The 15,258-nt window shown below is 40.4% G+C and overlaps 1 protein-coding gene across 2 annotated transcripts in view; it reads right to left on the bottom strand.

Annotated features, from left to right (window-relative positions):
- Nucleotides 1–15,258, bottom strand: part of tnmd (tenomodulin) — a 152,232-nt gene that overhangs the window by 21,895 nt on the left and 115,079 nt on the right. For both annotated transcript variants that reach the window (XM_080188248.1, XM_080188249.1), the window contains 2 exons: nt 14,969–15,122; nt 13,225–13,325 (listed from right to left, as the gene is read on the bottom strand). In XM_080188248.1, the coding sequence (XP_080044374.1) occupies nt 13,225–13,325; nt 14,969–15,122 (255 nt within the window). The remainder of the gene's footprint in view (nt 1–13,224; nt 13,326–14,968; nt 15,123–15,258) is intronic.

Here is a 15,258-nt window from a genome sequence, read left to right as displayed (position 1 = left end):
GTTGTATAGGTGGAGCTGTGTCCAAGGCCTAATTGTTGTAAATAAGTAAATCCTGAATTCAATTGAAGATAAACTCGGGTATAATTGATTCTATTTAGATTGGAGGAGCACAAGTCTCTCTGCGGCTCAGAAAGCTGACAGAAAAATAATTGGTTACTTCTCTCTCTGTTCTTTTGAAAGATTCTTTGTACACTGCAACAAAATGCAAATGACCTATAACACACGTTGTAAATAGGAGCCTAGGCACATTGACTATTCTTAAAAAAACTTTATTTCTGTCACAAGTATGCTTCCATTAACACTGCAATAAAGTTACAGTGAAAATATGCCAGCCACCACCCTCCAGCACCTGTTCAGTGAGAATTTAGCATGACCAATGCACCTAACCAACATGTCTTTCGAACTGTGGGAGGAAACCAAAGCACTCGGAGGAAACCCACACAGACACTGGGATAGTATACTCTTTCACACAGGCAAAGATTGAAACTGGGAATCGAACCTGGGTCCCTGGCACTGTGAGGCAGTAGTACTAACCACTGTGCCACTGCGCATATTTCCAATCAATAGATCAAAGAAAAGAGTTCAGAATGTCCTTCCTTCCCTTCAAGGCAGTAATTTATTTTAGCTTATGGTTCCAAGGGCACCAGTAGTTTTCCATTGTTATTGTTAGTCAATGGTCACTGTCCCATGTATGGGACTGGTTTGTCATACAGTGAGGTTTAACTGGAAGAGGGATAAAATCTTAAAGCCAGGAATGAATGATTTTTTTTTTCTGTTCCAGCCAGGGGAAGATTGTGAGCAGACATCCAGTTCAGGAACAGGTCAGTTATGCAGTTTCCATCACTACCTTGATTGAGATTCTCAGAAGGGAATATGAGGCCAGGTTACACAAACTTGGCTTGTATTCCCTTGAGTACTGAAGGATGCTGTAATTGAGGTGTTTCAAAATGATATGATTTGATCGAGGATTAAAAGCAAAACTATTTCTTCCAGTGGAGGCATAGTCTTATAAACACAGTTGGGACATTCAGAAGTGAAATTAGGAGGCATTTTTTCCACACAAAGAATAGTAGAATCTGGAATGCTGTCCTCAAAGGACAGTGGATGCTTGGACAATGGGGAAGGGGTGGCGTAGTGGTATAGCCAATGGACTAGCCATCAGGCATAAAGCTCTGGTGACCCGGAGTTGAATCCTGCCATGGTATAATGTGACATCTGATTTCAATAAAAATCTGGAATTGAAGGTCTAATGCTGACCATGAAACTATCATTAATGATCGTAAAAACCTTTTTGGTTTACTAGTTCTTCAGGAAGGAAGCCTGCCACCCTCATCTGGTTTGGTGGACTCCAGACCCACAGCAGTGTTAACTCTTAAATGTCCTCTGAAGGGTAATAAATGTTGGCCCATTAGGTTAGATGGATTGGCCATGATAAATTGCCCTTCAGTGTCCTAGGATGTATATGTTCAGGGGATTGGCAGGGTAGGAACAAAGTAAAGTTTATTTATTAGTCAAAAGTAAAGCTTACATTAACACTGAAATGAAGTTACTGTGAAATTCCCTTAATCATCATACTCCAGTGCTTGTTCAGGTCAATGCACTTAACCAGCATGTCTTTCAGAAAGTGGGAGGAAACCAGAGGAAACCCACGCAGTCACAGGGAGAACTTGCAAACTCCACACAGACAGTGACCCATGCCAGGAATCGAACCCAGGTCCTTGGCACTGTGAGGCAGCAGTGCTAATGACTGTGCCACCTTGATGCCCCGGTTATAGGGATAGGACCTGTATGATACTCTGTTGAAGAGTTGATGCAGGCCCAATGGCCCGAATGACCTTCTTCTGCATTGTAGGGAATCTATGAAATGTTCACATGCCATGCAAGTTTTAAAAAATTGAACATTTAAGATTAAGACTGGAATAAACCAGGGATTGGTAATGGAGTTGAGATACAGTTGAGCCATTGTGTGATTGAATAGTGGAGCAGGCTGAATGTCCTCTTTCTCTTCCTATGGGTTGGATTCAGGAAGTTCCTGACCTGAATAATGTGATGCATTACTCTGTGCCTTTCACCCGATGAGCTACAGAAGAAGTGTGAGATTAAGCTAAATTACTTTCTCACAAAGTCAGCTAAAAGATATGAAAAGAAGAATAATTCCTTCCTTGAAAACTAAAATCAAATAAAGTAAAATATGACCTTGTGACTGTGATATTTGACAGAGATTGATGATTTGTAGAAAATCTTAGAAAAAATGACTGAGGTATATTCTGACATTTAGCTCCTGTTGTCATTCCCTGCAGGTACCTCCCGCATGTCCTGCGCTCTGCAATTGAGCCAAACCCTCTGCATTAATTGAGGCATGATCTAACCCATGAAATAAGCTGGGATAACTTGCCCTGCGAGCAAACGCTGAACCCTTTCATTGTAATCGGGTTGGAGGCCCATTTTGTCTCGCCTCACTTCAGAAGATGGTTCACATCAGTCATGGCAGATAGTTCAGTACTAAGCTGAAATCTTCAAATTGGTTTATTTATGGGTTGTTCTTTGTAGCAGGAGGGAACCTAAAAAAAAAGTGATGAAATAAGCAGCAGTCTGCAACCAGTTCACACGGAATTAAATGAAGAGTGTAGCCAGCCATGATCGTTTTTAAAGCCTCATCATAGAACTCGGGTGACTTTGAAGATAGTAATTTTAATTTCTTAGAAAAACAGTAGGTTTAGTCTGCAGGATTCATGTATTGTGTTTATGGCCAGGCTAAACTGACGTAGCTCAAATTAGATGGTGCCCATCCGATTTACAGTTGGTCAGTTGTAAGGAGATAAGAAGTTCGATTCACTTATTGCAAACTAATCAAATGGAATGATTGGGTCACCCGACACATTGGAAACTTAGGCAGGAAGCACATCTAATTCCCTGTCAAATTAATGGATGGCAAAGGGGTGAGTCCTAATGGGAGCATGGACTGATTTTCCTGTGTTTGCTGTACCCTGACAAATCAGTACCTCCAAGGGACAGGAAATAAAAAGTCTATTTTCACTTGGCATGAATTCTGAGCAGTTTTACAATTGGCTGGTTGAGAGACACTGCGGGGGTGCCGTATGACTTGAACCGCAACACAAAATGGACAATAGCCCATCTGCCCGTTTTACACCGCCAGCTTTCCTTTGAAAATCAGGACGAACGTAAAAGCAGATAGCAATGAACTTTTGCCCGGTTTGCAAGACAAGGCAAATCTCATTCCCCTCCCTGTGATTAATCCGAGTTTTTGTAGTAGATTTGCTTTTGGAGTTAATATGTTGTCTTTTATTACTGAAAAGTGTCGCTCAACTTCCATTTGTTTTTAAAGATTTTGAGCAAAGATACATTGAAAAGAAAATGATGGGGAAAATAACTTTTCATGCTTGCATCCTATCTATAAACATTTCAAATAGCAAGGATACAGGCCTTTATTATCATCAACTGGCCTTGAAGTTGTATTGATGATTCTATCTTGCAGATGCGTGATAGGTCACATTTTCATTAGTTTATGCTAGACTATTATTAACACAACCCTCTAATTGTGAATTGAAGGGATGATTGTGAGCGATTGAATTTTACCTTAACCTTTACAAACAGGCAGGATGGTCGCTCTGACTGGTGTGGGAGTTATTTCCTTGAGTTTATTAGTGCAATGCGAGTTTCCGTCATGACTATTTTAAAAGTGCTGCTTGAAAAAAGATTTGCAGAATTCACAGAAGGATTGTTAACAGCTCATAAGGTTGTTATTAGACCCATTGTGTCTGCATCGGCTCTCCGAGCAAGAAAGTCACTGAGGGCCATTCTCCCACCTCGCTGTAACCTTTGCATTCTTTTTGTTCAGATAAAAATCTAATTCACTTTGAAATGCTCCAATTGAACCTACCTCCACCACACTCACAGTGTATTCCAAACTCTAAACACTCTTTGCACAAAGAAGTGTTTTTTTCTGGTATTGCTTTTGCTGCTTTTATCAATTACTTTAAATCTATCTCCTCTGATTCTTGATCCATTCGTGGAGGGAGTAGTTACTCCCTATCTACTCTGTCCAGACCCTTCATGATCCAGAATACCTCTATCAAATCTTCTCTCAGCCTTCTTTTCTCTGAGGAAAACAGTCCTAACTTTTCCAATCTATTGACCGAATTGAAATTCCTCATCCCTGGAACCATGTTCATGAATCTTTTCTGCACTTTCTCCAAAGTGTCCACTCCCTTCACAAAGTGCATTACTGTGTGTATGCAATACTCCAGCTGAAGCCAAGCTAGTGTCTTATACCAGTTCAACATGTCCTCTTCCTTGCAATTATTAAAACAGCCATGGATACTGTATGCTTTATTAATCACTCTCTCAGCCTGCTCTGCCACTTTCAATTACTTATGCACATACACACTCAAGTTCCTCTGCTCTTGTATTCCCTTTAGAGTTGTACTATTTACTTTGCACTGTCTCTCCATGTTTTTTCCAACGAAAATGAATCATCTAACACTTCTCTGTATTGAACTGTATCTGCCACCTGTCCGCTTCCTCCACCAACTTGTCTATGTCTTTTTAAAGTTCCACACTATCTTCCACACAGTTTACAATGCTTCCAAGTTTCATATCATCTGAACATTTTGAAATTGCACCCTGTACATCAAGGTCTAGGTCACTAATAGACATTAGAAAGAGCCAGGATCCCAACACTGGCCCCCAAGGGAACTTGACTACAAACTTATCTCTAGCTGAAAAACGATCCACTATCTACTGCTCTGTTTCCTTTTGCTTAGCCAATTCTATGTCCAGATTGTTAGTATCCATTTTATTCCATGACTTCTAACTTTGCTCACAAGTCTGTTGCGTGGCACTGTCATTTTGGAAGCCCATGTACAGGCCACATTAACAGCAGTACCTCTTATCAATCCTCTTTGCTGCTCCTCAAAAAAACTCCAGCAAGTTAGTTAAAACATAGGGTGGGATTTTCCAGCCGTACACGCCCCAAATCTGTAAAATCCCACCCAAGGTCAACACATCTTTGCACGGTCTATCCCCCTCTCATTACGATTCCCATGGCGGGTGGAATAGGAAAGCTCCCCCCATCATTTCTCTTGGCAAATCCATGTTGGCTTTCCTGAATTAACCCTCATTTGTTCCTGTAATTGTTAATTTTGTCACAACTGACTGTTTCTTGAATTTTCCCACCATTGAAGTGAAGCTTTATGGTCTTAGTTGCTAGGCTTATTTTTACACCCTATTTTGAATAGGAGTCTAAATTTGCAAATCTCCAATCCTCTGGCACCATCCCTGACTCTAAAAAAGACTGAAAAATAATAGGCAATATCTCTGCAATCTCCATTACCACTTCTTTTAGCATCCTTGGATGCATTTCAGCTGGCTCTGGTGTTTTATCAATCTTAGGTACAGACAGCCTATCCAATATTCCCTCCTTTTCAGTTTCAAACACCTCCTCTTTCACCATGGCCTATACAGCATCTTCTTCCATGGTAAATACAATGCAAAATGTTCATGTAATCCTTTAGCTATGCCCTCTATTTTCTTGAGTAAATGTCCTTTTTGGAGGCTAATTGGCCCCACATCTCTTTACAAACTTTTCTTTTTTTATTCTGAGAGAACACTGTGATCTTTTTTCATACTCTCTCTTTGCTCCTTTTATATGATTGTTCACCTCCCTTTTGATACAGAATGCTAGAATCTGTTATAAAAGATGTGATAAATGGACACTTGGATAATCATGATCTCATTGAGCATAGTCAGCATGGGTTTATCAATAGGAAAACATGTTTGGCAAACTTGTTAGAGTTTTTGAGGATGTTACTAACAAAATTGATAAAGGAGAGTTGATGGACATAGTGTCTTTGGACTTTCAGATGGCAATATACTAGGATGAATTCAAGATTGGCCAACAGGCAGAAAACAGAGAGTAGGAATAAACAGGTCATTCTCCCATTAGTAGGCTGTGGCTCATGGGAGTGCTGCAAGGATTAGTACTTGGAACCTAGCTGTCCATAACAAATATCAATCATTTAACTGTGGGGACCAAATGTAATAATTTCAAATTCATGGATGATACAAAATTAGAGTGGAAATGTGTGTTGAAGATATAATGTGACTACTGGAGGATTTGAACAGACTTAGTGAATGAGTAAAAATGTGCTAGATGGAATATAATGTGGGAAAATGTGAGGTAATCAATTTTGGTCAAAGGGACAGATGAGCAGTGTTTTTCCTGAAAGGTAAGACATTGGAAAATGTAGATGTACAACGGTTCTTGTTCATAAGTGACTGAAAGCTAACCAGCAGGTGCAGCAAGCTATTAGGAATGCTAATGGAACGTTAGCCTTTATCGACAGAGGATTTGAGTACAGGTGTTGTGAGGTCTTGCTTCAATTGTGTAGAAGCCTGGTTAGATTGCGCCTGAGAACTGAGTGCAGTTTTGGTTCCCTCAGAAAGGATATTATTGTTATCGAGAGAGGGCCACTCTCTATCCTGAAAGTGGCTAGACTATTTTACGATGAGAGATTGGGCAAACTGGGCCAATGTATTTTCAAAAGTTTTGAAGAATGAGAAGTGATCTCATTGAAACCTAAAAAATAATTAAAAGAACTGACAGGGTAGATACAGGTGAGGTGTTTCCCTTGGTTGGGGAGCACAATTTCAAAATAAGATTTCAAAATAAGGGGGAAGTCACTTAAAACCGGGACAAGGAGAAATTTCTTTATCCAAAGGGAAGAGAGTCTTCAGAATTCTCTACCCCAGAGGGCTATGAAAACTCAATCATGACTGGAATTTTCCCATCCCACCCGCCACGGGAATCATTGTGGGTGGATCATAGACCATACAAAGGTCTGTTGACCTCGGTGGGATTTTCTGGTCTTAGAGTGATTGCAGCCGGAAAATCCCACACAAAGAATATTTTTAAGGAAGAGATTGATAGATTTCTGATTAACAATACTGTAAAGGGGGTATGAGGTACAGTGTGTAAAAGGCATTGATGTGTCTGATCAGTCATGGTTATATTATATGCAGAACAAGGTCAGTGGGTTGAATGGCCTTCCCACGTTCCAGTGTTCCTACTCAACCTGGTTCTCAATTGGATTTTCTACCAGACACTTGTCATAATAAGCACTCCTCTTTTCTCCTTCATCGTAATTTTTATCTCATCTACCCTACCTTCCCTTTTGAGTGAATATGTCTTGACTGTGCTTGAACTCTTGCTTTTTGGAGAAAGCCCATTGTTCTGTTGTCATTTTTCCTGCCAACATTTAACTCCAATTTATGCAACCCGGAACTGTTCCTATCTACTGAAGTTGACTTTCCCCTGCTAATTATTCTTACTCTGGATTGTCTTTGTCCTTTTTCACCGCCAGTCTAACCCTTGTGATTACCATGGTCACTGTTCCCTGTTGATCCCCCTCATTCCTGAGAGCCAGGTCTAATAGTGTCTCCTTTCTCATTGGACTGAAAATACAGTGCTGTAGAAGGTTTTCATGAACATATAATGAAATCGTCCCCCTCATTCCTAGAATACAAGGAAAGTAGAAAGAAACTTAAGCAAAGAGTAAGAAGGGCTAAAAGGGGTCATGAAAAAGCATTGGCCAGCAGGATTAAGGAAAATCCCAAGGCTTTTTATATATATATAAAAAGAAAGAGGGTAGTCAGGGAGAGGGTTGGCCTACTCAAGGACAAGGGAGGGAATGTACGTGTGGAGCCAGAGGAAATGGGCGAGGTACTAAATGAGTATTTTGCATCAGTATTCACCAAAGAGAAGGACTTGGTGGATGATGAATCTGGAAAAGGATATATAGATAGTTTGAGTCATGTTGAGATCAAAAAGGAAGAAGTATTGGGGTTCTTGAGAAACGTTAAGGTAGACAAGTCTTCAGGGCCTGATGGGATATACCCCAGAATACAGAGAGACACAAGGGAGGAAATTGCTGGGGCCTTGAGAGAAATCTTTGTATCCTCACTGGCTACAGGGGAGGTCCCAGAGGATTGGAGAATGTTGTTCCTTTGTTTAAGAAGGGTAGCAAGAATAATCCAGGTAATTACAGACCGGTGAGCCTTATATCAGTGGTAGGGAAATTATTGGAGAGGATTCTTCCAGACAGATTTTATTCCCATTTGGAAATGAGTGGACGTATCAGTGAGAGGCAACATGGTTTTGTGAAGGGAAGGTCGCGTCTCATGAACTTGATCAAGTTTTTCGAGGAAGTGATGAGGATGATTGATGAGGGTAGTGATGTTGTCTACATGGATTTTAGTAAGGCCTTTGACAAGGTCCCTCATGGCAGACTGGTGCAAAAGGAGAAGTCACATGGGATCAGAGGTAAGCTGGCAAAGGTGGATACAAAACTGACTTAGTCAAAGAAACCAAAGGGTAGCAGTGGAAGGGTGCATTTCTGAATGGAGGACAAGTGGTGTTCCTCAGGGATCAGTGCTGGGACCTTTGCTGTTTGTAATATATATAAATGTTTTGGAGGAAAATGTAACTGGTTTGATTAGTAAGTTTGCGGACGACACAAAGGTTGGTGGATTTGCAGATGGTGATGAGGACCATCAGAGGATACAGCAGTATATAGATCAGTTGGAAACTTGGGCAGAGAGATGGCAGGTGGAGTTTAATCCAGACAAATGTGAGGTAATGCATTTTGGAAGATCTAATATAGGTAGGAAATATACAGTATATGGCAGAAACTTTAACAGTATTGACAGGCAAAGGGATCTGGGTATACAGGTACACAGGTCACTGAAAGTGGTAATGCAGGTGAAGAAGATAGTCAAGAAGGCATACGGCACGCTTGCCTTCATCAGCTGGGATACTGAGTTTAAAAATAGGCAAGTCATGTTGCAGCTTTATAAAACCTTAGTTAGGCCGCACTTGGAATATAGTGTTCAATTCTCATTGCCACACTACCAGAAGGATGTGGAGGCTTTGGAGAGGGAACAGAAAAGATTTACCAGGATATGGAGGGCATTAGCTATGAGGAGAGGTTGGAGAAACTTGGTTTGTTCTCTCTGGAGCGACGGAGGTTGAATGAGACCTGCTGGAAGTCTACAAGATTATGAGAGGCATGGATAGAGTGGATAGTCAGAAGCTCTTTCCCAGAATGGAAGGGTCAATTACTAGGGGTCACAGGTTTAAGGTGCAAGGGGCAAGGTTTAAAGGAGATGTATGAGGCAGATTTTTTACACGGAGAGTAGTGAGTGTCTGGAACTCGTTGCCGGGGGCAGTAGTGGAAGTGGATATGGTAGTGACCTTTAAGGGGCGTCTTGACAAATATATGAATATGATGGGAATGGTGGGATATGGTCCCCAGAAGGGTAGGGGGTTTTAGTTAAGTCGGGCAGCATGGTTGGTGCAGGCTTGGAGGGCCGAAGGGCCTGTTCCAGTGCTGTAATTTTCCTTGTTCTTTGCCCTTTATACTACTACTATTGCAGTCTATATTCATGTTATTAAAATCCCCCATTATAACTAATCTGCAATTTTTGCACTTCCTTGCAAATTTGTTCCCTGACATTATTTGTCCCTAGTTGGCGATCTGTAGACTTCATTCAGCAATATAATTGTACCTTTCTTGTTCCTTAGCTCTCACCAAATAAGTTCTGTCCTTGACTTCTCTGTGATATTCTCTCTCTAGCACAACAATGCTCTCCTTATTCAATGCCACACACCCTCCTTCCTTTTCTTTGTTTCCTCCCTTTCCTGAAAACCAGGTATATTTTAGCACCCAGTCCTGCCCTTCTTTTCCCCAGATCTCTCATAGTCATTATATCATATTTCCACATGACAGTGTACAGCTGTAACTTATTTGCCACAGTCCATGCATTCACATACATAATTTAGGCTTTATTACTTTCTTCCTTACTCTGACCTCACCTATAACTTGCTATTCCTTATTCTGGTGCCTTTTCTCTGTCCCATTGTACTGTGACCCTTGGTATTCCTCTTTGATGTTGTTTCTTGGTTCGCACATCTCTGCTCAATAGCATTAACAAACTGCCCCACAAAGAACTCAGTCCCGACACTATTTAGGTGCAACCTACCCAGCCTGTACCTGTCACAGCTCCCTCAGGAACAGTTCCAATGTTCCAAGAATGTGAAGCCCTCTTTCCTGCACTATCATTGCAGTCATGCATTCACGTGTTTTATCCATCTACTTCTGTACTCACCTGTGCATGGTACTGGGAGTAATCTGGAGGTTAATAGTTTTGAGTTCCTCCTTGCTAATTTCCTACCTAGCTTCCTAAATTTTAACGGCATCCCTTTTTCTGCCCATGTACTAATGCGGATCACAACTACTGGATGTTCAGTTTACCTCCTCTGGCTGATCTGCAACTGCTCAGAATAATCCTTGATCCTGGCACCAAGGAGAACACACACCATCCTGGATTCACACCTGTACCTTCAGAAACATCTAAAGTTTATGTATTTACAAGTCACAAGTACGCTTATATTAACACTGCAATGAAGTTACTGTGAGAATTCCCTAGTTGCCACATTCTGGCACTTGTTCAGGTACATCGAGGATGAATTTAGCATGGCCGATGCATCTAACCTGTACATCTTTCGGATTGTGGGAGGAAACTGGAGAACCTGGAGGAAACCCACGCAGACAGGGGGAGATCATGCAAACTCTGCATAGACGGTGAACCATGCTGGGAATCAAACCCAGGTCCCTGGCACTGTGAGACAGCAGTTCTAACCACTCTGTCACCATGCCACCCAGATCTATTCCCTTAATGATCACGTCATTATTATCACTATCATTATATTATTATCACTATCATCTCACTTTCCTTGCATTCCCCTGTATAACTGAGCCACCCACGGTGCCATGGACTCGGCTCCTGGCTGCACTCCCCAGATGAACCATCATTCTCATCAGTATTTGGAACTGAATGCTGGTTGGAGAGTGGGATGCACTCAAACAGCTTATATGGGACCTGCCTGTTTCTTTTTGATTCTCTGGTAGTCAGCCATTCCCTCTTTCCCTACATACTCCTAAACAGAGGGCCAATCACATCTATAAATGAGTTATCCACAAAGCTCCCAACCTCCTGAATGCACACAGTGAAGCCATCTGTTGCTCAACTTCATAAACTTCAGGTTTAGCTGATGTAATTGGCAACACTTCCTGTAAAAATGGTTGTCCTGGACACAATAATTGCCCTAGAGTTCCCACATAACACAGGATGTGCACTCTAGAGGTTAGAGCAGCCCTGCCATTCCCCTATTTATTGATTAATAACCTTGTCACTGATAATAAACCTCACTACTGGAAATGAACTTTACCATATATAAATCTTTACCAATACTAGTAAACATTACTCCAATTAATAAACATTACTCCAATTACTTCTTACTAATGCTGATAAACCCTACTAATACTTACTCCACCTTCCGAGTGATAATAAATCTTACTTAAAATTAGAAGATAAAGTTCACTTGTTATTAAATGCTTAATATTTAATTAAAAAAAGCTCTAATTGTTTACATTTACATTGAGTCATTGGCTGCAATACACACTGGCCATTTTCTGTGGTGTCCTTGTTCCCTGCACATTCCTGTACTTCTCTGCCTCTCTCTCAGAAAGTGAGTGCTTGAGGCTTCGGTCCTTGGGCTAATTATATGTGACTATTTTTGAATTCAGAACGAGATAACAAAGTCCATCGATGAAAGGTATGTGCCTATGCTTTCAACTGGCTCAGTTCAGGCTTTGTTACTTTGGAAAATACGGAAGATGTTACGCTCTGAAATGAACCACTTGAAAGGGTGTTAGGAACAGATTCATTAGTAACTTACCAGCTCACATGCTGGCACAGCGGTTAGCACTGCTGCCTCACAGTGCCAGGAACCTGGTTCAATTACAGTCTTGGGTGACTGTCTATGTGGAGTTTGCACGTTCTCATAGTCCTCTAGTGTCCTCTCACAGTCCCAAGATGTGCACGTTAGGTAGACTGTCCATGATAAATTGCCCTTTAGTGTCAAGATGTGAAGGTTCAATAGATTAGTTATGGGAAATACATGAGGACAGACTGCAGGGGTGGGCCTGGGTAAGACACTCTGTCAGAGAGTCATTGCAGACTTGAATGGCCTTCTTCTGCACCGTACATTCAATCATTCTAGGTTGGCCATTATGTAACTTGAGCACACATAATGGATAGCTCATTTAGAATATTTTCAATTTTGTTGACTAAGTTGTCTAATAATACAATAAATGCAGAATGATTTCAAACAAAATCTGTCTCAAGACATAATTCATCATTATTACTTCATGTTTAGCAACTAATTTTGCTGCAGATGTAGTGACAGTAACTCATCAATTAACTACCTACGTACTAGTATTTATTTATTAGTCACAAATAGGCTTACATTCACACTGCAATGAAGCTACTGTGAAAATCCCCTAGTCGCCACACTCCGGCATCTGTTTGGGTAAACTGAGGGAAAATTTAGCATGGGCAATGCATCTAACCAGCATGTCTTTGAACTGTGGGAGGAAACCAGAGCACCTGGAGGTAACCCATGCCGACACAAGGAGAATATGCAAACTCCACACAGACAGTAACTTAAGCCAGGAATCGAACCTGGGTCCCTGGCAGTGTGAGGCAGCAGAGCTAACCACTGTGCCACCGTGCCACTCCACTTGCCAAGAGCGAAACAGATATGGAAACGTGTAAGTTTTTATATTATAACAGCACAGCTGACACATATAATATGACAATATCTGAAACCCCTGAATCTAGTTGCTAACATGGCACCAGTCCCGATGATCCAAGTTCACTATATTTGTAATCGTGAGTAGGTTGACCGTAAGCATTGCCAGGTGAAGCCACAGGTGCTGTGAGTTTGTGTGAAGTGAAGGCATGACTATTTGTGTCTCACAAGGGGATACAAGATAGCAATTACCTTCAATCTGCCTACACAATGTTCTGACCCCCAAGCTTTAATTAGAAATATCACTCTTGCCCTTCCTGGTTCCTGAGCAGCTCACTCCAACCAACGTGGCTGGAAATGTATTTTTTTTAAACTGCACCCCTCTATTGGTGCAGATGGAATTCAAAGAATTGCCTTACTGATGGGCCATCCATGTTATTAAAGTTCTCACACTGTTTAAACCACAGCATGAAGCAAAGTATTTTTACACAGGACAGCAGCATATTTGCAAACGGGCACTATTTTGTTTTAAGGTAGAGGAAGGAACTCACATCGGGGTCTATGGACCGTGATGGACGCTTTCCATTGGCTTTGGTTTCCGCTTCAGTGGTGTGTACTTTTGTATCCTCGGGTTCTCCAACATCATAAAATCCTAGGTCAAAGAAGTTACAATGTTGAATGAGAACACTGTGGGCTCTACGTATCCATTAGCGTCAATACACAATATTGACATGGGGTCCCCCAAAACTATTTCCTAATACATACTGTATATTATACTGCCCTCCAGGCATTATATATACAAGTATGAGAATGGTAGTTTACTCCCTGGTGCTTCAGCACCATATATATAAATCTTATATTGGAATTGTAAAATATCGATTTATACTTCACCGAGAATCAGTGTCTCTCCTTTTGTTGGCAAATATCTATGTTGTACTCAAAAAGATTACCATTCTCTTCAAAAGAAGACAGAGCACGCTTTCATTTTTAAACTATGTTTCTGACTTTTTTTGCATTGCTGGCTTGCAGGAAAAAAATGGGTTTTGTTATCAGAAATTGTTGACATTCTATTTCCCGTCAGCAAAGGCACTCATTTCATCTAGTGCATGTGGTAGAAATTGAACTGCATGGGGGAGTAAGGGAACAGAAGATTGAAATGACGTTTCTTTCTATTCCAGAAAAAAACCTAACCAGAAATGACTTTTGTCTAGACGAGTAGCAATCTATAAGCAGCTAGCCATTAATTTGTGATCAATACAGCCTCAAAGCTTGCCTTTGGCACATCCATTATAGGTTTATGAAAATAATTAGTGGTTTTCTATATCTTACACTTTGTGTCAAGCATTAGTGGTTCTTGGGTCAATATTCATTCAGTGCTTTGATAAGAACATTTGTAAAGATAAATATAATCAATTAATCGTATACCTTTCGTGAGCTAAAATCTGTTAAATACAGTAAAATATAACTTACCACTACTCTTTCATCAATGTTCAAGGCCATTAATAAACTAGGATGTTATCCCACCACCTTCAACAGGACATAGTTATTGGCAGCGCGCACCTCTTGAAATACAACTAAACCCATTACCGGCAAACTAAACATTTTAGCCTAGGAATTATAGTCGGTGATCATTTGGAGGCAAGCACTTAACCTTCTTTGATTCACTTCTTTACTAAGAGTGCTATTCATCTGAAATAACGCTAGGATAAAAATATTGGGCATCAGATTGCCATGTGAACATGTTGCATGCTCACACGCCAACATTACCCACTATATTTTCCACATTTACCTGTCATAAAAAAGAACAAATTGTCATGAGTGAGCTCCGAGCTAAAATCTAATTTTGGGATTTAATAATTAGAAACTTTTTGACCTTTTCCCTTTTAAGAAGTAATATTTGTTTGACTGCCTCAATTATCTTGTTACTCACTGATGGATATCCTATATTCTTTGTATAAAATGCAACATAATCACTTTGGATGGTTAAGTGAAAGTTTAAAATCTCGCTCTGAAGTTATTTTTGTCAATAATTTTTACTTTCTCATTATCATGATTACATAATTCACTAGGGAAGGAACCAGCCATTCAATTTAAAATGTGCAAGATATTGAAGTAATGATATAAAATTAATTATTGATGTGATCAGTGTGCAGCAGCAGTTTTGTCTTATAAGCATTGTATGATCGAACAAGAGTACTTGAACATACCACTTTATTAACGACAAAATAGTCTCATTGATGCAAACATGAAATCAGATGCAAAATCTTTTGATACTTTCACTTCTGTTGTGTTTACCTTGCAAATCGGATGGACGGAGCCAATAAATAGGAAGATTTCCACACACTTCCAGGATTTTTGAATTCAGAAGAAACTGTTGGTCTTTAATTGGTTGTTCAGCTGCCACCCAAACAAGGGACTCATCAAACTTCACTGGCATAATCTCATCTTGCTGTTGAAATGAATGGCGTATGTTAACATTTTTTGTCAACTGCCAAATAAAAGCAGGAATTCATTATTTTTTTTAATTTGGCAGTTTCATCTAAAGTTGAATTGGAGAAAACCATGAATTTATTAATAGTACAATA

Source organism: Carcharhinus amblyrhynchos, chromosome 4 (genome assembly GCF_965287045.1).
Source record: "Carcharhinus amblyrhynchos chromosome 4, sCarAmb.v2.hapA, whole genome shotgun sequence".
NCBI lineage: Eukaryota > Metazoa > Chordata > Chondrichthyes > Carcharhiniformes > Carcharhinidae > Carcharhinus > Carcharhinus amblyrhynchos.
This window is presented reverse-complemented; position numbering and strand designations above follow the sequence as displayed.